Source organism: Sardina pilchardus, chromosome 7, assembly GCF_963854185.1.
Source record: "Sardina pilchardus chromosome 7, fSarPil1.1, whole genome shotgun sequence".
Taxonomy (NCBI): Eukaryota; Metazoa; Chordata; class Actinopteri; order Clupeiformes; family Clupeidae; genus Sardina; species Sardina pilchardus.
The window spans coordinates 18,286,499-18,312,279 of record NC_085000.1 but is presented as its reverse complement, the minus strand read 5'-3'; the positions used below and the strand labels follow the sequence as shown (position 1 = coordinate 18,312,279).

The window sequence follows — 25,781 nt, the reverse complement described above, 5'->3', positions numbered from 1 at the left end:
AGGGTCATGTTCAAATCAAATGCAAAACGTTTAGCTCCATTTTGTTGCGTTTTGAGGTAGTTTTCGCTTGTTTGGTGGGTGTGTCACTACACAACCTGTCATATTATAAAGGAAGCGAGGACAGCATCCACAGACAGATGAAAGAAAAGAATGGAAAGTTAAAAGGACATTTAAATCTATGATTTAATCTGCTAAATGTATACAGAAATCAAACAATGCTAATCTTTGAGCGCTTGAGCGAACAACTGAGCTTTCAACACATCAGTGTTTATGTCGACGTTCTTTCTTGGACTCAACTCTGTTTAACGGTTTTTCCATGCTGGACTTTTGCACAACACAAATATACATTTTGTTAAGTCCAGCATGCATCCTGTTAAGCCAGATCTGCGCAGCGCTGTAAAACGTCGAATGAGCCTTCTGTGATTAGCGCGCGTACAGCGCGGCTTAGTGGTTTGGTGGACAACAACATAATATGTCAGAGTCTGTGGCGTGGACTCACTAAATAAATCTGTTGTTTGGCAAATCTGACCTAAATGTATCAAACGTATCGGGTCTTGGAAACATATGAAGACACATAGGTGACATGAGTCAAGTAGACGGACGAAATACTTTACAAACACGGGTAATACAGTGTTCGCAACACATATGTTATTATTGGTTGGCCATTTCACGGAAAATGTGCAAAACAACCGTCATTTCCGGCATGTGTAACCTGTAACCTCGCTGTAAAATGAAACATTAGTTCTGTTGTTTTCACACCTAATCCTTGATATTACTTGCAATGAATTATGTAATTGCGCAGTCTTTCTTATTATCCAAAGGCAATCTGAGGCAATTCTATTCTGGTAAGTTGTTCAAAGTTTTTCAGGGGAGATAGCTACTGCTAAGGGACTGTCTTGCAAATTGCGGATATTACCCAAACGTCGAGATGAGACAGAAAACGCGAAACCATTATTTAAACCAAAACGGAATCATAACGTTAGTTGCAATACAAAGATGCACTGTTTGCATGATTGTTGAACAAATATCGATGAAAACGTCACACAATATTTGTGATATTTGATAACTCAAGCCAAAGGCGTGTGTGTTAATTAAGCAACTAACCCAACACAGGGACAATACCGGGTGTGTGTGCGTGCGCGCGCGCGCGCTGCGGCTCTGAGTCCGAGCCCTTCACTGTGGAAACGGGTCAAATAGGGGTGCGCACCCACCCTGTTTGCCATCTTCATCTCTGCCATCCTCCACATTATTGGCCAAAAGTAATGCAGTTGATAATGCCATCGTAGCCCACAAGAGTATTGGCCAATAGTATGCAGATGATAATGCCATCGTAGCCCACTCCTCAGAAGACCTCCAGGACATTCTGAATGCCTTTGCCAAGTCATACAGAGCCCTGGGTCTAGTTTTAAACATCAAGAAGACATCGCCTGAATAACGTCAACCATAGCCTGAGCTGTGCCATGCCAGACTCAGGAAAGGATCGAGTCTTTGAAGACAAAGCCCTAAAAGCACAAACAAAACTCATAGTCTATAAGACGGTGATCCTCCCCACCCTGCTTTATGGAGCAGAGTCATAGACCATCCACCAAAGCCACATTTCCCTGCCCACACTGCACCAAAATATGAGGAGCACAGATCGGCCTGTACAGCCATCTGAAGACCCACAAGTAGATGCCCCTACAGAGGACAGTCATACTCGTTTCAAGTGACCAGGGATGGATGTGTGTGCATGCATGCATGCGTGTGTGTGCAGGTGTGTGTGTTTGGGGGTATTGCCCCCAGAATTGCCAAAACTTTCTCTGACATTAGTTACTCGTGCACCAGCCATATTGCATAGGTGTGTGTCTGTCTGTCTGTCTGACTGTGTTTTGGTTTAAAACCAAATTCATTGTTATGGGGTGGGAGCGGCCACCAGGGGTGGGCAAGGAAGGACTGTCTTTGGTAGCTAGGCTAAATCTTTTTTATTGTCGAATTTCTCGAGGTCAAATATCATTCAGGATGGTTTTATTGTACACGTCGGTCCACACAGCAATATAAATCAACAAGATGGATCCATAGCAATGAACCATTTAGAAATATAGCAATACACTGCTTAAAATGCCTGGATGCCTAAGGATGTAAAGTAAAAATTGTCAGAAGTGAAGATGCGTTGTTTTCATCGGGCAGCGACAATGTATATGTTATTATTATATATATGTGTAATTGATTTTTTTTCTCTGTGATAGATATGACATTGCCACAACAGCGACAGTGAAGACTTCAAAGTGAAGAAATGCATCAACAGGCCTGTGCTCACGCGCTGCGAGTGATATCTACGTTGAACCAACAGAGGAAGCTGGGTCAGTTCTGTGATGTGGTGCTGAGTGTGGGTACAGGACAGTACTCTGCCCACCGCAATATCCTTGCTTGTTTCAGCCAGCTGTTTCAAGATGCCGGCTCAAACACAACTCAAAACATGGAGGTCAACCTTCCTCAGGAATGCCCCTCCGATGGACTGAAACTCCTTTTAGACTTCTTCTACACAGGTGAACTGAAGCTGGAAAATGTTAGCTGGGAACGAGTACATGATGCAGCAAGTGCTCTATCAGTGTCCGATACACTTATCCCTGCCCAACCCTCAGCATTAATGGGTACCTCTGAAACAAGCCTGGCTGATGTTACCACGAGTGAAGTTAAACCAGAGAGCAGCCTGCTTAATGTGGATAAGGCTGATGGTGTACCTATTAAGGGAAGAACTAGAGATAGGCAGAAAGCTAGACATAAGCGTGATTGTGTCGTTGGTACAACAGAGGCTCCAGTGTCCGTTACCATCACTACTACTCGATCTGGGCGGAGGGTAAAAGAGCCAAGGCGTCTGGTTGGACAGAACTCCACAGAGGTGGCTTCTCAAACTGGCCCACCTAGAAGACAAGGCACAACATCTAAGGAGGGCATCAATACGGAGGAAGTCAGTGCCGAGGCAGAGAATCAGAGCAGAGCCCAAAATGCAAATCAACCAGAGGTAAGACGCTTTACAGATTGTATTCCAGTTAGGATATGCTTTGACATCAGTGTAATTCATATAATTCATAATATATACATTATTATATCTATACATACATACATTATATGTATGTGCATTATATGTATGTAAATGTGTGTATAAATTATATATGTATACATACATTCTTTTATATTCAAGACAATTATATATATATATTATTGAAATGTTAAACATGAACTTTTCCTGTTGATCATGCCACTTGTGCAGTAGAGGATGCAGCAGACTCCCCAGACTAATGTTCAATCTTAAAAGATTGTGCTTGGTCTGGTGATAGCCAGGCTAACAGTGTATACAGTAGAACGTTCAGAAATACTTTTTTCAAAAAGTGCACTGTAGGGCCAAGATGCTGCTGCTTAACACAGCAAGATAAGTTACCCAGCTATCTTTGGTCCTCGTTTCTCATAATGACACATGGTGAAAGGCAATTGTGACTCACTTCAATGGTAGGTACTCTGTACAGTTCTTGGGAGTACACAGAGTACACAACTTTTTTTGCCGTATAAATTCACACTGAGTAGGAACACCAAACATAAGCACCGCTGTTACGCCTGGTGTAGCCAGATGTCTCTTAAATATACTCAAGTTGAGGGCTAACTTTCTGACGATTTGCTGCCCCCAAGTTGCCTCTTGAGTTATAACATGTTGTACCACGTGTGGCCACTGTACTAAATACAATGCAAGCCTGTGGAAAAGTGTTGTGTGGCTTAGTTCAAAACAACTTGAAATCTACAGAACATGGCCCCCAAGCCACAGAAAGACTAGATGAAATACCACGTTGCAATTCATAGTGACCACTCATAGTTTAACTGTGTAGTTTTGTTCTTATTTCCGCTTTTCATGTTCAATAACAGGTGAATGTGCCCATTCTGGATGGAAGTGACCAAAATACTTCCAACAGCAAAACTGAGATGGACAATGACGTGGAAGAGGATAATGTTGATGCTCTCAGTGATGGTACAGACGAAGAGTACATACCCAGTAGTTCACCCAATGTCATGGCTAAGTCTGGGCAAAGACCCAAACGCAGGTACCAGGGAAAGCCTCTTGATAAAGAGAAAGGAGATGACACAGCTAAGGAGAGCAGGAAAGGTTCTGTGCAGTGCCCCACTTGTCATAAAACTTTCCTGAGCAAATACTACCTCAAGGTTCATAACAGGTACGTGTGTCAAGATTGATGTTGATATTGTTCAATATTACAGATAAGCTAGCAAACCTGTCTGTCGCAACATTCAGAGGACTGGTTTTGGAACAGTTCGCCACTACCACAGTCCGTCTTATAATACACACACCAGAATTCAACTCCTTCATATTTCTACTAATTATGCATCGTATTTCTCAAGAAATAAACATGCCTTTGGCAACCAGCATTGGTGTTTACAGTGCGTTTTAGTCATACACATGCACACTATGTAAATGTATGCATTCGTATGTGTAAAGTATGCATATGTATGTTTTTTATAGGAGACACACAGGGGAAAAACCTTTTAAGTGTGAGAGGTGTGGAAAATGCTACTACAGAAAGGAAAATCTCCTTGAACATCAGAGAAGAAATTGTCAGAGCAGAACAGAAGTGGTGAGTTTCTAGATATGCTGATTTGATTTAAAAAAACAACTCAAGGCTGTTGCTCATCTGACACAAGTTAAAGAAGTCTGTCATTCTAATCTGATAAATGTAAAGGTACACTGCGGTTTAACGACATCATCTGTTTGTGGATGATAACAAGAATACATTTTCATTTGGGACTAATTGGTGCAGTTTTGAGTAAGATTGGAATATGCAAAGCTTTTACAGTTGCTCCAATCCACTCTAAATTTTGATTCAAGTACCAAGGTAAAAAAAATGTACAGTACTAGGTGCTGATGCCCTGATGAAGGCCCTAGCCGCTACGCGTGGGCATTTTTAGGTCCATGTTGGACATGTCAGTTTCTTAATAAAGACATTTTAAACCATTTGGAGTGCCTTGGTCGTGGAGAAATTCTCCTTTTCTACACAAACTATTTACCTTCGACCAAAGAGCACCCAACAACAAGCAGCATCAAAAGAACAAAGAGGACTGAGTACTAGGTACAGTACTAGGTGTTGTTGGCGATGACTATGACTATATGACATCGCTTCTCTAGTGTGGCGGCCATAATTAGTTTGATTGCACTAAGGATGTATTGTTCCACTAAGCGTCTTCATTAAGTATCTTCATTCGCCATCATATTGAGACCCAAAGACGTGTTTTAAAATAGCACTTACAATGCTCTTTTCTGTCTTCTGTCCTTTCTGTATACTTACTTCCTTTGTTTCTGTGTCCCTGTGGTTATTTTAGGTGTTTTCATGTTCAGTGTGCTCAAAGGTATTTCATCGCCGACTCGAGCTGCGGGTTCATATGGTCTCACATACAGGGGAGATGCCAAACAAGGTACGGCGACCATCACACATACAGTAAAGAGTAAACAGTAAAGAAAAATATGGCAGCAATTTCTGACCTTTGGTTTATTTCTGTTTCTGTTTCTCAGTGTACTTCATGCTCTGAGCAGTTCATGCAGAAAAAGGACCTCAGGATCCACCTGATCAAAGTCCATGGAGCTCCTAAACCTCATGCGGTGAGTGGCTGTTCACTGTCCTGTATCTGACAAATAGCAATAATATGTGGACATTGATTTTGGACTCTTGCTAACAGAAAAAAAGATATAAATAAGAAAAGGTTGGCAAGGCAGCATTTTGGGGATTTCTAAGACCTGTAGAGTAGCCTGTTTTGTAGAAAGGATATTTTTAACACATGGGATTTTTTTTAACTGTATCACCTTGTGTCATTTTGTGATATTTTATGATCTATATTAGTGGCCAATAATAACAACCATGTCCTGTCTCCACAGTGCTCTCTTTGCACCAAGTGCTTCTTTTCGCGCACAGAACTGCATCTTCATGAAGCTTCAAAGCACCGTGGAGAGAAGCTCTTTGTGTGTGAGGAATGTGGTCATCGTGCCTCTAGCCGAAATGGCTTGCAGATGCACATAAAAGCAATACACAGGTGAGATCTACAACGTCCTTTTACATCATCTATCTGCGAAAATGTCCATTTTCAGCTCTGAACAAAACCGTTAAGGAGTTATTCTGGTCCAAACCGCTCTGGTTCGGATGAATAGAGGGATAGTCTGTGTGGGTGTGTGTGTGTGTGTGTGTGTGTGTGTGTGTGTGTGTGTGTGTGTGTGTGTGTGTGTGTGTGTGTGTCAGTGTCAGTCAGTGGGGTAATAGAGTGTGCATATGTGTGTGTGTGTGTGTGTTGGGGGGGTGGGGGGTGGAATGGTATGTATGTGTGTGGAGGGGGTTAATAACACTTGGTTATACGATTATTAACACTTGGTTAGATAAGCAGTTTTAGGAGTGAAATAGATGTTAACAAGGTTGTGAAACTATAATGCATATTCTGTTGTCTATTCTGTTTGTCATTTATCAGGAATGAGCGACCATTTGTGTGTGAATTCTGCAACCATGCCTTTACCCAAAAAGCCAATCTCAACATGCACCTCCGCACACACACAGGGGAGAAGCCCTTCCAGTGTCACTTGTGTGGCAAAACATTCCGTACACAAGGTATTGCCAGAAAACAAAGACCACTAAAAGTAGAAACTTAACTGGCCTGCAGAAATTGTTCGGACAGAATGGTCAAAAATTCTCATAAACACACTCCTAAACCTTGTGGAAAGCCTTCCCAGAAGAGTTAAAGTTGTTAAGCTTTAAAAATAGGATGATGGGGAAAACATCATTCCATCTAACCATTCAATAATGAATACTGGATATTATATTATAATAGAATAAATGTGCAGAGAGCAGAATTGAAGCGTGACTACATGTGACATTCTTTACAGATCAACATGACATACTGTAAGTCTAACAGCTGTTCTGTTCTGAGTCAAGGCCTATTGAAAAACGTGATGATAGAGAATACAAACCATTTTGTGGGAAGATGCATCATCATCATGTCCTTTGCAATGATGTCACTCAAAACAGTCTCTGGTAGCCTATTAGTGATGTCACACTCTGTACGGTGTACATTTTAGGACATCCTCAGACTCAGGTGTCAGACTCAGAAAAACAACCGTCATCTTCAGACAAAACTGTCTCAGCGTCAGAAAAAAACTTGTCATCCTCAGACAAAACTATGTCAGCGTCAGAAAAACCTTATCATCCTCAGACAAAACTGTGTCAGAGTCAGGAAAACCTCTGTCAGAGTCAGACAAAAAAGTCTCGGGTGAAAAGTTCTCAGAGTCAGGTCTCGGAAAAAAAGAGTCAGACAAAAAAGTCTCGGGTGAAAAGTTGTCAGGTCTCGGAAAAAAAGAGTCAGACAAAAAAGTCTCGGGTGAAAAGTTGTCAGAGTCAGGTCTCAGAAAAAATGCTGTCGGAAAAAAAGAGTCAGACAAAAAAGTCTCGTGTGAAAAGTTGTCAGAGTCAGGTCTCGGAAAAAAAGAGTCAGACAAAAAAGTCTCGGGTGAAAAGTTTTCAGAGTCAGGTCTCGGAAAAAAAGAGTCAGACAAAAAAGTCTCGGGTGAAAAGTTGTCAGGTCTCGGAAAAAAAGAGTCAGACAAAAAAGTCTTGGGTGAAAAGTTGTCAGAGTCAGGTCTCAGAAAAAATGCTGTCGGAAAAAAAGAGTCAGACAAAAAAGTCTTGGGTGAAAAGTTGTCAGAGTCAGGTCTCAGAAAAAATGCTGTCGGAAAAAAAGAGTCAGACAAAAAAGTCTCGTGTGAAAAGTTGTCAGAGTCAGGTCTCGGAAAAAAAGAGTCAGACAAAAAAGTCTCGGGTGAAAAGTTCTCAGAGTCAGGTCTCAGAAAGAAACTCTGTTACCATGGATATACTCCAAACAAACTCAACTGAAGAATCAACACGTCACGTGAACTAGCTTGCAGAAAACAACTTTATATTAGGCTATATCTAGGTTCTACGCAGTTTATGATTATATCAGAAAAGCCTGTAGTTTGCTTGCTTGTAGCCTAATTTATTAAACGAAAGAGTTGTTTTCTGCCAGCTAGAAATAGTTCACCTGACGTGGTCTTCAGCGGAGTTTGTTTGTAGTAGCCTATGCTAACCCAGCTGTTTCTAACTGGTAAAGAAAGCATAGCCTATTTGTGATATAATTCGAAACAGTTGTTTTCTGCAAGTTAGGCTGATTCACTCGTGCAAATCGTATCCAGGATATTTGTTGTTGATGATCTTTGTTAAGTCATGAGGTTGCCATGGATACTAACTCCGCTGAAGAATACCACGTCAGGTGAACTATTTCTAGCTGGCAGAAAACAACTCTTTACCCAGGGGGCAAAGGGGGTTTTACAGACATGGGCTGCTGTAAAAGGTTGTCATGCAAAAATAAAATCTAGGATGTCCCAGGATCACATCCTGGGTGGCCAACCCGGTCAATAAGCTGCTGTTTGTGTGTTATCGCCCTTTTTATGCCCCATTATAAGTCTATGGATGAATAAATTATGGGGTGAATAGGGTAAAAATTTTAACAAATAGATATCCCTACAAAAATTCCTCAGATGATAATATTTACATTAAGGCAATACTTTTTTGTATTGCAAGTTTTTTTTAAAAAATATCATGTACTAGTATGTAAATGAGGCATCATACACTTAAATGTACGCAATAGCCAAATTATCAATGTTTGGCCTGTACCTTATGGGTAAATACAGTAAGAAACAGCCTAGGCTGAGCCTAACCTATATATTTTCTAGGATCTTACACCCTGTAGATATGATTTAATATGTGCTATGACGAGTCTCACCTTCTTCCACAACATTGGACAATGCATCTCTCTATAGTATTTGCATTGTATTGTAATGTATTGATTCTCAATGAACACCCATGTAGCTTTAGGTTAGTGTAAACCAAAATTGTCCCATGTTGACATTAATTTTTATATTCAGCATAGCCAGATCTTTCACAAAAAGTTTGTTGGGTTGATAGAGGTGCACTTTAAGCCCCCCAAGTCCAAGGCTATACACTAATCCAGCGCGAACTTTATGGGCGCTGCCATCTTGAATATCGCCATTACTGCGTGCCTGCGAGTGTGACGAGTGACACTTGCCTGTGCTTTTCAATGAAAGCATCCGGTCAGAGAATGTCTAACAAGAGATCCCGCTCATGAAAGAAAATGTCAGGTGAAAGGGAACATTGGATCAATGATGTCAGACTGTGCCAAAACTTACCAATGAAGGTAATTTATTAACAACATAAGGTATTAAGACGTGTATTAATGACAGCTAACCTCTGCAACAGCCGCCTATGGAACCAACGGGCTAATTTCTTAGCAGCCAGGCACGCAGTAATGGCGGTTTTGTGTTACTTCCGTGTTTCGCTGGATTAGTGTATAAATGTATGCACATTTTGCATATTTCATTAGATAATGGTTTATCTACATGAATGTATAAAGTATTTCAGAAAACTTGCAATACAAAAAAGTATTATCTTACAGTGAGTAATCATCTGAGGATTTTTTGTGGGAATATCTATTTGTTAAAATTTTTACCCTATTCACCCCATAATATATTCGTCCATAGACTTATAATGGGGCATAAAGAGGGTGATAACACACAAACAGCAGCTTATTGACCGGGTTGGCCACCCAGGTTGTGATCCTAGGACACCCTAGATTTTATTTTTGTATGACAACCTTTTACAGCAGCCCATGTCTGATTTCCCTAAAATAGGGGGTTTTGCCCCCTGGGTACTTTCGTTTAATAAATTAGGCTACAGCAAGCAAACTACAGGCTTGTTTCTGATATAATCATAGACTGCGTAGAACCTAGATATAGCCTAATACAAAGTTGTTTTCTGCAAGCTAGTTCACGTGACGTGTTGATTCTTCAGTTGAGTTTGTTTGGAGTATCCATGGTAACAGAGTTTCTTTCTGAGACCTGACTCTGAGAACTTTTCACCCGAGACTTTTTTGTCTGACTCTTTTTTTCCGAGACCTGACTCATGACAACTTTTCACCCGAGACTTTTTTGTCTGACTCTTTTTTTCCGAGACCTGACAACTTTTCACCCGAGACTTTTTTGTCTGACTCTTTTTTTCCGACAGCATTTTTTCTGAGACCTGACTCTGACAACTTTTCACCCGAGACTTTTTTGTCTGACTCTTTTTTTCCGAGACCTGACTCTGAAAACTTTTCACCCGAGACTTTTTTGTCTGACTCTTTTTTTCCGAGACCTGACAACTTTTCACCCGAAACTTTTTTGTCTGACTCTTTTTTTCCGAGACCTGACTCTGAGAACTTTTCACCCGAGACTTTTTTGTCTGACTCTGACAGAGGTTTTCCTGACTCTGACACAGTTTTGTCTGACTGTGTGTTCAGACCAAGAGCGACTTGAGCTTCCAAAATCGCCCAGGACGCCCTGTAAAGGACGCCGTGGGAAGCTGGGAAGCTTTGGCCGCTCCTGGCCGCTCTGACGTAGTAGCATTCTATGTTCGTTGAAAGTCGTTTGGTCGCTGAACCGCGTCATAGCTCATTACCATAAAGTTAAACCACTTTCAACTTTCTCTAGTCGCTCAAGACGCCCAAAACGCGACGCCGACAGATTGGTCGCTGCTGGCAGCTGAGAGAAGCCGGCTTCCATTGAAAATGAATGACTTCCGGAATCTTTGGAAGCTCAAGTCGCCCGCGGTGTGAACACACAGTGAGGATGATAAGATTTTTCTGACGCTGACATAGTTTTGTCTGAGGATGACAAGTTTTTTTCTGACGCTGAGACAGTTTTGTCTGAAGATGACGGTTGTTTTTCTGAGTCTGACACCTGAGTCTGAGGATGTCCTAAAATGTACACCGTAGACATGTTATTTTCTTGAACATACTCATCAGTCTTTCCTGTTCATGTATGCAGCCAGTCTTGATAAGCACCATCGTACACACACTGGCGAGCGTCCCTACGCCTGCGAGTTCTGTGAGCAGCGTTTCACAGAGAAAGGTCCCCTGCTCCGACATGTTGCCAGCAAACACCAAGAGGGACGCCCTCATTACTGCCAAATCTGCAGCAAGACCTTTAAGGGTGAGAGAGACCGCCAATGTGTGTGTGTGTGTGTGTGTGTGTGTCCACTGTCTAGTAAAGTTATATATTCTGACATTCCGACTACATACATTCAGTACTGTTTTCCCTTTTAGCTGTTGAACAGCTTCGTGTTCATGTGCAGCGTCACAAAGGAATGAGAAAATTTGAGTGTTCACAGTGTGGCTACAAGTTCACCAGACAGGTGAGAATGATCCTAGTAAGGATATGTATTAACATCTGGGGTTGATCAGTATACCCACTACAGGTAACTAAACTACATCACAGTATACCCACTACAAGTAACTAGACTACATCACAGTATACCATTACCCACTACAGCTAACTAGACTATACTGCTGGAAAACACTGTCTGCTATAAGTGTCTGACAGTCTGCATCCCTACAGAGGTACAACTGTGTGTTTACCTCAACACCTGTATAAAGAAACTGTGGGAGAAGATTATCCATTTCTGCAGAAAATGAAATGTAATGAACTATAGCCCACTCGAGAGAAAAACCCACACCCTCCCAGAGCTGAAGCAAAAGATCCGAGACTTATACGCTCACAAATGATTTATTGTCATTTGAGAAATTGTTTTGAATTTTTTTCCCGATACTCTGACCTGAAGTGTTACTATTGCTTCTTTCTTCCCCTCTCAGGCCCATCTTAGGCGGCATGCTCAGATCCACAATCGTGTTGAAAACTACAATCCCCGGCAACGACGTCTACGCAACCTCATTGTGGAGATGAGCGAAGACAAGGACCAGACTTCAGCCACTCCCCCAGTTAAACACGGGGCTACCGAGGCACAGACTGATGTCATCGCTGGTGTTACAATACAACCAGGTGCCATCATGGTGCAGGAAGTCGTGCCAGTCCAAGGAGCATCTGAACCAAGCAATGGAGAAAGCCAGACATTTCCAGTCTTATCAACACCAGGCACCAGCACGGGTAGCGGGCAGGCTGAGTTTTCTGTGTTACCTGCGCAAGCTGCGTCCTCAAATGATGGGGAGACAGAGTTTACGGTGGTGGATGTGTTGGACCACAACTTACTGGTGACAGATACATTTCCCATTCAGCAAACTGAGGCAGACAACTAAGCCAGAGGGCATGCAGCCAGAGGGAAAGAGACTGGGATTTAACCGAATCCAGAACTGAACAACAGTTTTTTTTTAAGCATGATTTGTCAGGACATGGCATGGGGTATGAGAACACATCCTTCAAAGAAGAGAATACAGTACTCCAATAAAAATGCATTTCTTCTGACAAATTGGTATAGCAAAATTGTTTACAAAATTATTTAGATAAATCGATTCTAACAGAGATTTAAATCTGTGATGTCATTAATTCTGCATTTTAGGAGGGAGGAATGAAGAATATGAGCAGCCGATAGGCATTAAATGAATGTTCATCCAACTCCAAGCGGTATTAATCTGTTTCTTAAAACAATTCAGTACATGCAAAGACACACACGTGGTTTATTACAGACTCCCTACCCTGCCCCACTTAATTCATGGACAGACTTGACCATGCAAATCCAGAAGGCTTCTAAAACGAAAACAATCTTTGCCACAAATACAACTGTTATACAGTTGATTAATAATAAAAAAAGGCAATCTTTTACATACTGTACACTCATACTTATGTAACAATGTAACACATGGTTTTATTCAGGATTAGTTCAAAAAGTCTCTACTTCCAGTTTTGATACTTAACTGTTTGACATTATTTGAGCTATATATTGCTTTTGGTTTCCTGCATCTTGAACATTCACTCACGCTCTGCTTTAAATACATACACAAATTTCACATTCACCATGAAAAATATATGAAGGCAAAAAAAAATCAATAGACTTCACACAAGTGTGATTAACTGAGTCAAAGTACAACATTCTGTATCTTGACATGGAGAACATAAGCCATATTTATATTCCAAACAATTTGAAAAACACTGTGCTGAAGTCAACAAATTGAGATCTGTTTGGCCTGTTTCAACTGAAATTTAATTACTGGAAGAATAGTGCTTCTAAATGATGACAGGTTTGGCAATTTTGCTCGAAACTAGGCGTCTCATCAATCTGTGCCTTGTGCCCCTCAATGTTTTCATTATATACATGCAGGTATTAAACGCATTTTGGAGTAAATAATTTAATGGAAGCTACATTTCCACTACTGACTACTTGTCATTGCTCTTTAATATCTGTACCCCTACGAGAACAACATTTGGTGATCATCAGGGTCCGCGCAAACAAGCCTAAGTGGCAAAAGGGTGAAATGTGTATGTTGCAGCGCCCTCTAGGGACCAAATTTGTCATGCAGCCTAATAATGGCACGGTAATCATTTGTCTGGTTAAATATGGAACTTAACATCAAAGGATATTTGTTCATCATTACAGGCCTCTTCCTCATATATCATTGATGCATAACTTAAAAACAGTTTGAAAACTCAAGACGACGTACAACAAATTACAACAAATGTGTCAGAGCATTCAAACAGTGCTGCATTGACTAACATTTGTTAACATTTAGATTTTTTTTAAAGCCACTTTGGAATGATGTAGGCTGTTATGAACTAGCCTAAATATACTTGACACCATAATGCTTGCAAATCTCATTTGTAAGCATAATGTTGAATCAAAATTGGTTACAAATATTGAGTCTTGGCACGGTCACTCAGAATTCACCAGGATTATCCTGAAAATGCTCATTTCAGATGGGTAAAGCTGACATGTATGGGTAAGAAATAAGGTCTGTTTGCAGGGTATGTTTGGATAATAACTAGTGTACATTTCAGCTGGGGAAAGCGTCTGCCAAATACCATGAACATAAACCACAAAATAATGTTAACTGGGTCAGGGACCCTCTAAAATATCTCACTCTAGTGCAAAAACCTGGCATGCACGACCCACGGCTAGAGATCTACTGTGAGACTGTACGTCTCACAACACTGGTTACACAGGAAAATAAACCAGCAATAGCTGTTGAATTTCACGAAAAGCTTTCCCTATTTCCAAGAAACAACTTACTGAAAATGGTCCAATAAAATTCCTCACAAACAAAAACCTGGTTTCAACAGACTCCAACCTCAGCTGACACTGTACTTCTTCAAACTCAAAACAAACATATAATTTTCCATCATAAAAAAGTCAATCCTGCAGCGGAATATATGGAGTAAATATAATCAATCTAGTGGAGTGTGTACACAGAGTATAGATTAATGCATAAATTGTTTTCAATTCAATACAATGGTTTGTGAAGTATCACACTGCTTCTGGACCAAAACCTCAATGATTGACCATCACCACCCTGTCCCAGCCTGCTGGATACTTATTATTGCATGCAACAGACATTCAACAACTACTTTTGTGCACAAACTGCAGCAATTTTGGAAAGGACAACACTCTTCTTTTCAAAGTACAATTGTGTAAAATACAGCACACTCACTCATAAATCACAGTAAACATGACATTAGCTATCCCAAAACTTTGCCGGAGCTGTGGGAGCAGCGTGTGCCTCAGTGGGCATGATTGACATCGTGGTGGCGGTTGAGATTGTGATTGTGGATCGCCTGGTGACGATGAAGCCGATGGAGACGGACAGCGTTGATCTCGGGGGGTTCCAGCGGCTCAAACGCGTTTTGTGCTTGAGGCATGAACTGGCGGAAGATGCTGACACTGCCGTGCCAGAAGGTGGGCTGCGGTAACCGGCCGATAATGCTCCACGTGCGCGTTTCAGGGTTATATGCCTCCACAACATCGGACAGTTCAAAGGTGCTATCATAGCCACCTGATACATATAAACGGCCCCCTAGAGCGGCCACACTGCCTCCCACATGGACCTGTGGAATAAAATACCACGTAAAACATTAGAAAACTTGTGATTCTTTTCTGCAAAGATTGGGTGTAATGACTTCAGAACCATTTGTGTACAACACACAGAACCATGTATTTGTGCGTTATACACAGCATTTTTCATTGTTAAAATCTTGTGGTGGTCATTACACAAGACGATAACTAAATACTATCCCATATGGCAAGCACGTCTCCAAAACTATGACTTCTTGAGATTTGACTTAAGTTAGATTCTCGCTACATGGGAACTAAGTTCACTTTCCTAATGCCATTGAAGATCACCGAATTGAAAGTACTTAAAAAGTATAGGGGTGCTCAAGCATCTCTTCTCAGGGCTCACTTTGGGATTCAGCCCAAGAGTGTCATAACAGGTATTTATCACTGAGGTCACCAGCAGGACATACAAGGAAATTACAACTAAGAATATATTCATCTAGTAAATTATGTTACCACTCTTTATTATATTTACGTGTACTTTAATAATTAGGCAAGAGAAGGTCAGTGCTGTGTGTTTTACCTGAGTCATTGACTCTATTTTGTCCCATTCGTTCTTCAGAGGATTGTAGACATCAACCTCAGCCGAGTCATCTCTAAAATACAGAAAAATACCGTGTTCTTCAACACTCCTCCTCAGGACATATACCGTAATGAGTGAACACACCAACTGACAATTTGCACGCTTTCTCTGTAATTACTTACCTCACAAAATAAATGAGGCCATTGAGGGTAACAGTCTTAGGAGCAAAGGACCATGGCGGCAGTTGGCCACCATTGACAAGTGACCAGTGGTTGGTGTCTGCATTGTAGCACTGAATGGCCATAGCGTCCTGCCCAGTGAGGGAACCAATAGCATAGAGGTGCCCTCGGCAGGTGGTGGTAGAACAGTTGTCCATAGGATTTGGCATCGGTGCAAGGGATTCCCAACAGTCCAAAGCATGGTCATAGCGCTCAGTGCTGTCAGACGCCACCACGTACAGCTGGCCCTTGAGTACACAGGAGCTGTGGTACTCCCTTGGCTTCAGCATGGGCGACACTTCAGTCCACTCATTCACACTCGAGTTGTAGCGCCATACTCCGTCGTAAAGACGCGAACCGTCTGAGCCACCTGTGAACATATCGGTAATAGAGAGAAGATCAAGATCATTTCTGCATGCGCACATGCAAGCTTATTTTACTCGCCATCATCATTGTGATGTAGTGTAGCACCAGTGTTGTGCATGAACGAGTTCAAAAGAACGTGTTCATTGAACACGCTCATTTTTCTGTGAACGCTGAACTGAACGCAACACATTTGTAAATAATGAATTTGAACGTGAATTCGCTCAGATTTTGGGAAATGAACGACGAACGTCACTGTTGATGTCCAATTAAACGTTACAGAATTTATTTTGTCCTGAGAAGTCGAGTGACACTATCTGCTGGCAATTCAGAAACAGTATGTCGTTGTAACACTCACTGCCCACGGGCGCCACTCCTAAACTACAGCTTTGCACTACCTTACTACCTTACCCATGATCACGTTACGCATGATGCATTGTACACAGAACCGCTGCTAGGCCTATATGAATGCAATCGCGGAAAGATTCTGCACTTGTCAGTGATGATAGAGGGATGCATAACGTGTTCAAAGAGCCCTACAGTATGTCACTGATCTATCTGGTAAGGTAATGCAGCAAGGCAGCCTCCTCCATACCCCCGGTGTAAAAACTACACTCTTCTGCCGTCAGGCATGCACAGCTGACGCATTTATTATTAATTATTAATAAATGCGCGGCCGCATTTATTAGGCGTCGGTATCTGCCATAGACCTAAAAGAAATGTATCTGCCCAGCGAAATAAAGCCCAATTTACGGACATTCTCAATTAGATGAGAACAACAGGTGGCTTCCGTCAGAAACAGATTTTCATTCAAATGAACTGAATTTGAACTAGTTCAAAATTAAAAATGGTGAACTATGAACGTGAACAGTTCACTTTGCACGTGTGTGAACTGAACTTTGAACTAGTTACTGAAGAGTGTGAACGTGCACAACACTGTGTAGCACATATTTGAATGACCTGGATGCCATTTTTTCAGGGATAAAAAAACAAACACCCTAATTACATGATTGACAGACATTAACAGAGGAACCCATACATTTACAGAAACCATAACAATACTTAAAATTAGTATTTTTTTCCCCATGTATTGCTTAAATCATACAAAGTTAAAACATGAAGCTGTATAGATTGTCCAGGGGTTCATCCAGATGCCAGAACAAGAGCATGCCGTAACATATTACCATTCACACTCCACAGACATACTGTACTACTGCCTTGTCCCCCCTTGGAAACTTGGCTGCCCTCTAAACGTCATACTCGTCAAGGGTTCTACAGTCAATGACACAGACAGATGCTGAGAAGCTAAAGGCAACATCTTGCTACTTAAATATGGCATCCACTAAGCCTACTGCTACAGAATTATTTCTAGACTGTGCCGTGACACTGACTCAACACTCTACTGAAGTGTTTGTCAATGCACTAGTGACATCACACCCTTGACTACTGCAACTCGATCCTGTATCCCAAACAAACTCATCCGTCAAGTCCAGTTTATCCATACCTCTGCCCAGAACACACTCAAAGTCCGCCTATCATATCATGCGTCTGCTGATCCAACAGTGTCTTAAAATCGCAATGGATCAACTTCAAAATCCTGGTGATGACATAAGATTTTCACAGCCTCCACAACCACACTCCCACCTGCTCCCTGCAGTCATCTAGGATGCCAGTAGGATCACTGGTCATTCCAAACACCAGGCTCAACACAATAAGTACAAGGGCCTTCTCCTATGTTGCATCCACACTATGGAAACCGACTGCAGACCTGACTCCATTACACAATTTAAAAATGGTCATAATATCCTCTTTTTAAAGCTAGCATTCAGACATTAAACCACAATTGGTCATCATTTGTTTATTGATGTTTTGCTAAAGTAAAGTGACCTTGGATGCTTTGAAAGGTACCACGCAAATATCCCCTCCCCAAAATTGAACTACATCCTTGTTTACATATCCTATTTGGTTGAAGCAACATGTTTGCTGTTTGCCCATAATCCAAATGCTGCTCAAAGCGGACATCGGAGTAAAGTCTCTTCTACGAATCTTGATGGAGTGTAAATGAAAGCTATGTCACAAGAGTATATTGCTAGTTTGAGGAGAGCAACTGATAAGTTTGAGAAGTCCACAGTCCAGAAGTTGAATTTGCATGTAGCCATTTTCTGTTCTGTAGGCTACTGTATATCAACAAGGCCTCCAAACCTTTTGAACTTAAGCAATTTGACAAAATCTAGCCCAATGCATCACAGTGGTGAATCCAGCTGCACTAGGCCTATTCATTTTGTACAAATTACTCTTTAATGCCACATCCGTTAGACTTTAAAGTCATTCAGCATCTATCTATAAATTACAGGAATGTCTGTCTATCTGTGCGTCAGTGTGTGTTTGTGTCTGTGGTGTGTTCTGCATATCTGTCAAACCATTCAGACGTTCGATTTCAAAACTTGGCAGGCGACTTGCTATGGGTACAAGTGTGTGCAGTGCCAGTCTGACGTTGTTTGGATAAGAAATACAAAAGATGTTGTAAAATATAACCGTAAAATAAGTTCTCCACTCCACCTCTCACACAGCATGACACAGGACCAAAGACAGAGTTTGGGCACAGCACTGAAACAGGCCACAGCATGGATCAAGGTGTTTGGATGATTACCATACCGGACATCAACAATACAGATTCCCTGTATGCAGTGTTTCCCCTACCATGTATTTAGCAGAGGCACAGCGGCGCATTACAGAACTGAAGACAAGCCTTCAGCAGCCCATGGCCTACTGAAGTAGCAGTGGGCTTGCTTGGCTAACATTACGGCTACAGCTTAGCAACACCAGAGAGGGTTAAAAGCGGAGCGAGAGGCGCAAGCGTTCGAACATTTCTGCGTCTTATTATCTCCATCTTATTATCACATTATATTTCAGTGATGCATTAATCATACAATTTAACAGCAAGTATGACTACAACAATATCAAGGCATATTAAGGTATTTATTTACCTGTCACATACATATCGTTCCCCAGAGCAGCAATGCTGTATCCTCCACCTAGATGGTCAGGAAACTCTGCTAGATACCTCCACTGGCCTGTCTGTGGGTTGTAGCAGTCAACGGTCACCAGTTCGTCGCAGTCCTGATCACAGCCTCCGATCACCACCAGGATCTCCGCCAGGCCTGTGGACGGGCGCGGGTGCATGCGATGGCAGGGAAAGTCATGTCGGTCATAGTCACAAGACTGGAAACTGCGTGCCTCGCTGACCAGCCTTAGGCATGATGGCGAGAGATAGACCAATGGGTCACTTTCTACATGGGCCAGCAAGTAGAAGCGTCGCACAAACGGTAGCCGCACCTGTTGCAAAAGCTCAGGCCAGTAGTGAAGTCGTCGCTGTAGGTCACCCTTTACCCAGCGTACTGCTATCTGGTATGCTGTCTCCTCTTTGTCCACACACAGTCCATCGTCTGACATAAACTCAAGCAGACGCTTCCAGGGCAATCGCTCAAAGTCTTTGGCCTTGGCCAACTCAACAATATTTTTGAGGATAAAGCGACGGGCACTAGTAGCAAGATCACGGCAGGCATAGGCCTCTGCAAAATCTTGTATCTCCAGGCAGTTGGATACATCTAAATTTTGCTCCAGGAAAGCACAACAGGCTTCCTTTACTGATGGGAACTGGAAGAGGTCAGCCGTTTTCAAAAGAAGATCCACATTGTCCTGTGTAACGGTGACCCGACCAGTGTAGCAAAAGTCTACCAGTAGGCCTAGCAACTCTGCTGAAACTTCATAAAGAACCACACGGTCCATGGCACTCTCACGGAGTGTTCCTGCAAACATGGCACGGAAATATGTGCTGGCAGCAGCAAGAACTGTTCGGTGGCAATGAAATTCTCGGCCTTCGGCACATAATGTCACATCAAAGAACTTGCGCTCCGCCCGTAGCTCATGAATTCCTCGTAGTAGGTTGAAGGCATGGGCGGTGTCAAAGAAAGGTAGCGTAGAAGCCTGTGTCTGAATCAGTGGTTTCTCCATCACAGTTGTCACTGGTTGATCAATGTGCAGGTGTAGGATGATGTACCTTCTTCTGTAAACAGAAAAGACAAAATGTTTAGCTTCTGTGTTTGAAAAACATAGATACTCAAACAATTAGTTTAGGCTTACCCTCCACTGCATCCCTAATTGTTATTATTATTATTATTAATTATGACTGATGCCCTCTGATATCATCATTGCATACTAGGGCGATACATCAAACTCACGATTCGGTTTGTATTCTGGCGATCAGAATATATTATTGCATATCCTGCTACAAAAAGAGAAAATACTGAATATCTGATATTTATGGCGCCACACTTTATGCAGATTATAGCCTGTTATTTCTATTACAACTCTACCTCTTTAATTCAGTTAGTCTGGTTGAAGCATAGTTGGCTAGCATAGTCTACTGGTAGGACTGTTCAGTTTCCCCACGTGTGTTTGAGTTTTAAGGTAATACTTGTACTCCTTGGGATAGGCCGTTTCGAGTCTTGGAAAACATTGGCATCGAGATGATCAGTCAACTTGAATCCAAAAGTTTTAAACAAATGTCTGCATCATGCTAATGAAATGCTACGAGTGCTATGACAACATGATTTATTTATCTATTTAGTTATTTTTGGACAGTGTACCGTGAGTAAGGCAGGAGATGTGTGTTGCTTGTGTGGCCGCGTAAGCTGCAAAGCGCTGCGGGAGACACTAGATGGGGTGTGTCACGAATTCTGCCTTCTCACACCGTGACACAAGTTCATGGATTTCGGTTCTGGTATTCATATCGTTATAGCCCTAGTGCATACATAGCCCAACTGCTGGGGTTGAAAAGGGATATGTGTTGCAGTTCTGTCATCTCAAACCACGACACAAATTGTAGATGTTTGGATCGCATTTTGATTTGTGTATCGTTACAGCTCTAGTGCATTTCACAGTCTGTTTGTTGAATACAAAATAATCATTTTATAAATTAATTTTGAATGAGAAGTTCTCCACCTTCATTGGCACGTCTACACTGAAGTAAGTTCTTTTTTGCCTAAATTTGTCACTATATTGATAATTTCAAGATTTGAGACGTGTCTCATGCATAATGCATAAAATGCATATGCTTTTCAGATATTATGTTTTCAATCAATAACATTTCTATATAAAAGCTTGAGCTATTATTTTTATGTAAACAGCAGCATGTTATCATGTACCAATATTTCAGGTATAAACTCCCCTTTCAAGATTTTTAAGGGTTACCCCCAAAAAGCTGTACAAATAATTTTGGTACTTATGTCACACTTTGTCCCAGCTTATTGTGAAACAGACAACAATAGTCTATATTTATTGAAAAGAAAAAAACAACAACTGATCACTGCCTTAATTAGCTCACATGGCTGAGGTTATGTCTTACTTATTGTCAAGAAACCGCATTACTGAAAGTGTGGCATCTTTCCTTTCGTAAGAGGATGTCTAGCTGCTGTTGCTCTATAAATACACCAATATCCAATTCCAGTGTGTGTTTGGGGGGATGGGTTGGCACTACTCTTCACATCCTGGTGGGACATACAACAAGTACTGTTGCCATTCTCAAGTAAAGATAGAGAAAGTACCCTGGGACTGAAATGAACACTTAGGTCTACCTTTTCCACCAGACATCTTTGGTAAACATTGGCTGCATAGCCTAGGTTAAGCAACACAGAGCATGATGTTGTTGAACAGTCCAAACCAGTCCTTGGGCTGGCGTCTATAGATCTCCAGAGCAGTCTGATTGGAGGAGGCTACACACTGAAAATCCAATTTGCAGGATCAGGAACCAATATGGTCCCATACAACTGTCAATCATTAAAGTATGAAGTATGTCAATAATTAAAGTCTGAAGCATGTATTCCTCATACCTACATAATAGGACAAGGAGATTCAGTTCAGCCTGTGTTATGATCTTCAATATCTTTGCTTGATAGTCAAATGCATACTGTATTATGTGTATACTACTGTGCATCTAACATTATGTGGATTGTTTACTTGTACTTTTCGTGTGTTCCCTGATATTTATAACATTTGCCGCACCTGTCCCTGCATCCTCTAAGTCCCTTCCATCACTCAACGTGGCAGCAGAGGACCCTCTGTTTGCAGCTGACTCTCCCCCCCCCCCATACAATGTATTAGCAACCTACAGCTCTGTCAGGCCATTCAGGCCTCCCACTGGCTACAAGGGCAATTCACACCACCACACACAGCAGCTGCACCACCACAACAACAATCGCACGCAGCAGCACTATGCACAGCAGATGCAGCTTCTGCACCTGATCCAGCAGACGTACTGTATGGCATGATCACTCTGAGAAGGATGTCTACCCTGTTTTGTTTCCATTCTGCCCCAAGTGGACACCTGGAGTTCAGGTGGATCTCCTGAAGTCATACAGCACATTACGAGCTCAGTAATTGTTCAGGCTAACGGGGCTCCAATGTGGACAATTCTTGTTATTCGGAGCGGAGGACATGGACAAATGTGCAAATAAACGTAAATACACTGCAAGAGTCAACACCACAAGAGTTACAGTAGAATACATTACTGCATTGCTAAAAGACTTAGGAGTTGCTTTAGGTTTTGGCTATATTTCTATTCTATTCTATTTTCTTCTATTCTATTTTGTAGAAGGTATAGGCTAGCTAGACCATCATTTAGTTTCCCACAAGAAAATGCATCATATGACACATAAAGTAATCCAGAATGATTTGTAGGACATTAATATGAAAGAAAAGTAAGCCCACTTAATATTCAGGGATTGATACGTTGTTTTGGTGATTTTGGATAGGCTGTAATACCTTCTATCTTCTTCTAAATGTAGGCTACACACATAGGCTACCATGATGTTGAATCATGGGATGTAGTTTTTTTCCAAGACTCTCATAACCAGTTCCACATGGCAATAAACAAACAAAACAGTAGGCTATTAAGTACTGTTGCAGCGATACATGTGCAAAAGTGCAAAAGTATGTTCGCTTTAAGACATATAAATTATGCAATTGGTAGAGCCATAGATATTACAATTTTAAAATGACACGATCAAGGCTGAAATCCCCCCCTCTGTAACAACAGTAAATGTTATCGTTCTACCATTTTTGTTCTTAAAATATAGCGTTAGGCCTACAGTAGGCCTACATGTAAACAAAGCAGCGACCAGTGGTGGCATCGACCGTTATCGCAGGGAAACATGCTGTCTGATTCATAGACATACAGGTCTGATTCATACAATTCCCATGAACCTTATCATTTAAGTTAGTGTTAACGTTATTTATGTAGTTTCACAAGTGTTCTCACCTCAACTGGAAAGACTATAATGCTAACTTAGGCTACAGTGTGACGCCAGAATATTTTAACAACTCGGAGAGAATTGTAAAATAATTAAACGCTGTCTATCTGCTCTGGCCATTGAACTTAGCTCTACCTGCTACGAAAAAGGGAAAGGAAAAAAACGTTACATTACATTTGCAAACTAACACAGTACAGTGTGGTGGGAGTGCTCCTGCTGAATAGCCTTTATGTGTGAGCCGCGCCACAGCAATGCTACTCTGTAACTTCAACGAATAATCGATTGGATGGATATCTATTCTAAACCAGCGGACGTGACACCGCACTTATGGGAAAGACGAAAACAGAGTCGTGACAAGTCCATTTTGACGTTAATAACTACGTTACCGTTACCTATAACGCTAACTTAGCTTCCTGGAGAGAGAGGGCATAACCTTAACAAAAGATCAAACACGAGTAAACGTCGGTCACGTTAAAGTCCACTTACCAATTTTAAGGGTCTTTCATATGTCTATCAGTTACACCTCACTTCGAATCCAACTGTTCAGCAACACTTTCAGAGGCTGTAATATCCGCGAAGCAAGTTACATTGACGCTAGAGACTATTCTCGTTTTTGGAATCCATGTGCAATGGTGCTTTCATTCTTGCCTCCCATTGGCTGTAGAAAACATCGTGACCTAAAGGCTTACGTGTGTGCTGTTGCAATCATTTATGCTATTAATAGATGAACATCAAGTATCAAATAACAGTTATAAAAAAATATTGCTAAATAAAAAGGTAGGCCTACATAAAAGTTGCCAAATTTGCTACTGTGGAACGCCAAGGTCAAAAAACCACCCAGTGTAACCTCTGGTCCCGGTCAATTCCCATTTTTGTTTTATTATTATGAAGATGTCGACACCAGTGATTAGTGAATTTACCGATACAGTAGCCTAGGCTAGGCCTACCGGATAAGCACCACATTTTAATGAAGCCTCTTTTATTTACTGTAGGCTACTGAATGACTTTGACATAACCTAGTAGTAGATGTACAGTAGGCTACAGACCAAAAGTTTGGACACACCTTCTCATTTTCTCAGTTTCCTATATTTTCATGACTATTGACATTGCAGACTCACACTGAAGGCATCAAAACTATGAATTAACACATGTGGAAATATGTAGCCTACTTAACAAACAAGTGTAAAACAACTGAAATATGCCTTATATTCTAGTTTTTCAAAGTAGCCACCTTTTGCTCTGATTAGTGCTTTGCACACACTCTGCATTCTCTTGATGAGCTTCAAGAGGTAGTCACTTGAAATGGTTTTCACTTCACATGTGTGCCCTGTCAGGTTTAATAAGTGGGATTTCTTGCCTTATAAATGCATGGGGTTGGGAATCAGTTGTGTTGTGCAGAAGTCAGGGGTGATACACAGCTGATAGTCCTACAGAATAGACTGTTAGTTATGGCAAGAAAAAAGCAGCTAAGTAAAGAAAAACGAGTGGCCATCATTACTTTAAGAAATGAAGGCCAGTCAGTCCGAAAAATTGGGAAAACTTTGAAAGTGTCCCCAAGTGCAGTCGCAAAAACCATCAAGCGCTACAAAGAAACTGGCCATCCCAGGAAAGGAAGACCAAGAGTCACCTCTGCTGCGGAGGATAAATTCATCCGAGTCACCAGCCTCAGAAATCGCACATAAATAGCAGCTCAGATTAGAGACCAGGTCAATGCCACACAGTTCTAGCAGCAGACACATCTCTAGAACAACTGTTAAGACGAGACTGCCTGAATCAGGCCTTCATGGTAGAATAGCTGCTAGGAAACCACTGCTAAGGATAGGCAACAAGCAGAAGAGACTTGTTTGGGCTGAAGAACGCAAGGAATGGACATTAGACCAGTGGAAATCTGTGCTTTGGTCTGATGAGTCCAAATCTGAGATCTTTGGTTCCAACCACCGTGTGGACTGCAGAGTGAAGGCAAAAGGCCAACAAGTGCTAAGCATCTCTGGGAACTCCTTCAAGACTGTTGGAAGACCATTTCAGGTGACCTCTTGAAGCTCATCAAGAGAATGCCAAGAGTGTGCAAAGCAGTAATCAAAGCAAAAGGTGGCTACTTTGAATTAACACATGTGGAATTATATACTTACATAAAAATGTGAAACAACTGAAAACATGTCTTATATTCTAGGTTCTTTATAGTTTTGATGCCTTCGGTATGAATCTGCAATTTTCAGTCATATTCATGAAAATAAAGAAAACTCTTTGAATGAGAAGGTGTGCCCAAACTTTTGGTCTGTACTGTATGTCTACACAGAGCACAAAAACACTTTTGATCAAAAGCCAATAAATGCAACATATGATAGCTTTAATCATGTTTTTTTCTGTAATATAATATATTTTTTTCTGTAATAGGCTTTGCAATGTTTTTCAACTTGACATAGCATAGAGTATTGTTTTCCATTTTAGC

At 41.4% G+C, this 25,781-nt stretch overlaps 2 protein-coding genes across 4 annotated transcripts; one reads left to right on the top strand and one right to left on the bottom strand.

Moving 5' to 3' along the window:
* The first annotated feature begins 466 nt into the window (after positions 1-466).
* Positions 467-12,510, top strand: zbtb48 (zinc finger and BTB domain containing 48). Of its 3 annotated transcripts, none has more exons than XM_062541039.1 (11): positions 467-622; positions 2,226-3,001; positions 3,895-4,199; positions 4,505-4,616; positions 5,359-5,451; positions 5,549-5,635; positions 5,909-6,063; positions 6,490-6,626; positions 10,910-11,074; positions 11,188-11,276; positions 11,734-12,510. In XM_062541039.1, exons 2-11 carry the CDS (start codon positions 2,273-2,275, stop codon positions 12,172-12,174), a joined length of 2,313 nt encoding a protein of 770 aa, XP_062397023.1. In that variant the 5' UTR covers positions 467-622; positions 2,226-2,272; the 3' UTR covers positions 12,175-12,510. The 3 variants fall into 3 exon arrangements, with proteins under 3 accessions (XP_062397023.1, XP_062397022.1, XP_062397024.1); XM_062541038.1 differs by lacking the exon at positions 467-622 and adding an exon at positions 645-845 and having other exon boundaries at positions 11,734-12,508; XM_062541040.1 differs by lacking the exon at positions 467-622 and adding an exon at positions 887-1,753.
* A 1,872-nt stretch (positions 12,511-14,382) lies between these two features.
* Positions 14,383-23,995, bottom strand: klhl21 (kelch-like family member 21). The gene is made up of 5 exons (XM_062541041.1): positions 23,819-23,995; positions 19,010-20,088; positions 15,624-16,029; positions 15,442-15,514; positions 14,383-14,911 (listed from the first exon to the last, which is right to left on the bottom strand). Exons 2-5 carry the CDS (start codon positions 20,034-20,036, stop codon positions 14,588-14,590), a joined length of 1,830 nt encoding a protein of 609 aa, XP_062397025.1. The 5' UTR covers positions 20,037-20,088; positions 23,819-23,995; the 3' UTR covers positions 14,383-14,587.
* Positions 23,996-25,781: the final 1,786 nt, after the last annotated feature.

Coding starts and splice junctions, on each gene's coding strand:
- klhl21 (XM_062541041.1), bottom strand. CDS start 20,036: ATGGAGAAACCACTGATTCAGACACAGGCTTCTACGCTACCTTTCTTT. Junction 15,515..15,623: donor GGCCTCATTTATTTTGTGAG/GTAAGTAATTAC, acceptor TCTGTATTTTAG/AGATGACTCGGCTGAGGTTG. Junction 14,912..15,441: donor AAATAGAGTCAATGACTCAG/GTAAAACACACA, acceptor TTTATTCCACAG/GTCCATGTGGGAGGCAGTGT.
- zbtb48 (XM_062541039.1), top strand. CDS start 2,273: ATGCATCAACAGGCCTGTGCTCACGCGCTGCGAGTGATATCTACGTTG. Junction 4,617..5,358: donor GTCAGAGCAGAACAGAAGTG/GTGAGTTTCTAG, acceptor TGGTTATTTTAG/GTGTTTTCATGTTCAGTGTG. Junction 11,277..11,733: donor GCTACAAGTTCACCAGACAG/GTGAGAATGATC, acceptor TTCCCCTCTCAG/GCCCATCTTAGGCGGCATGC.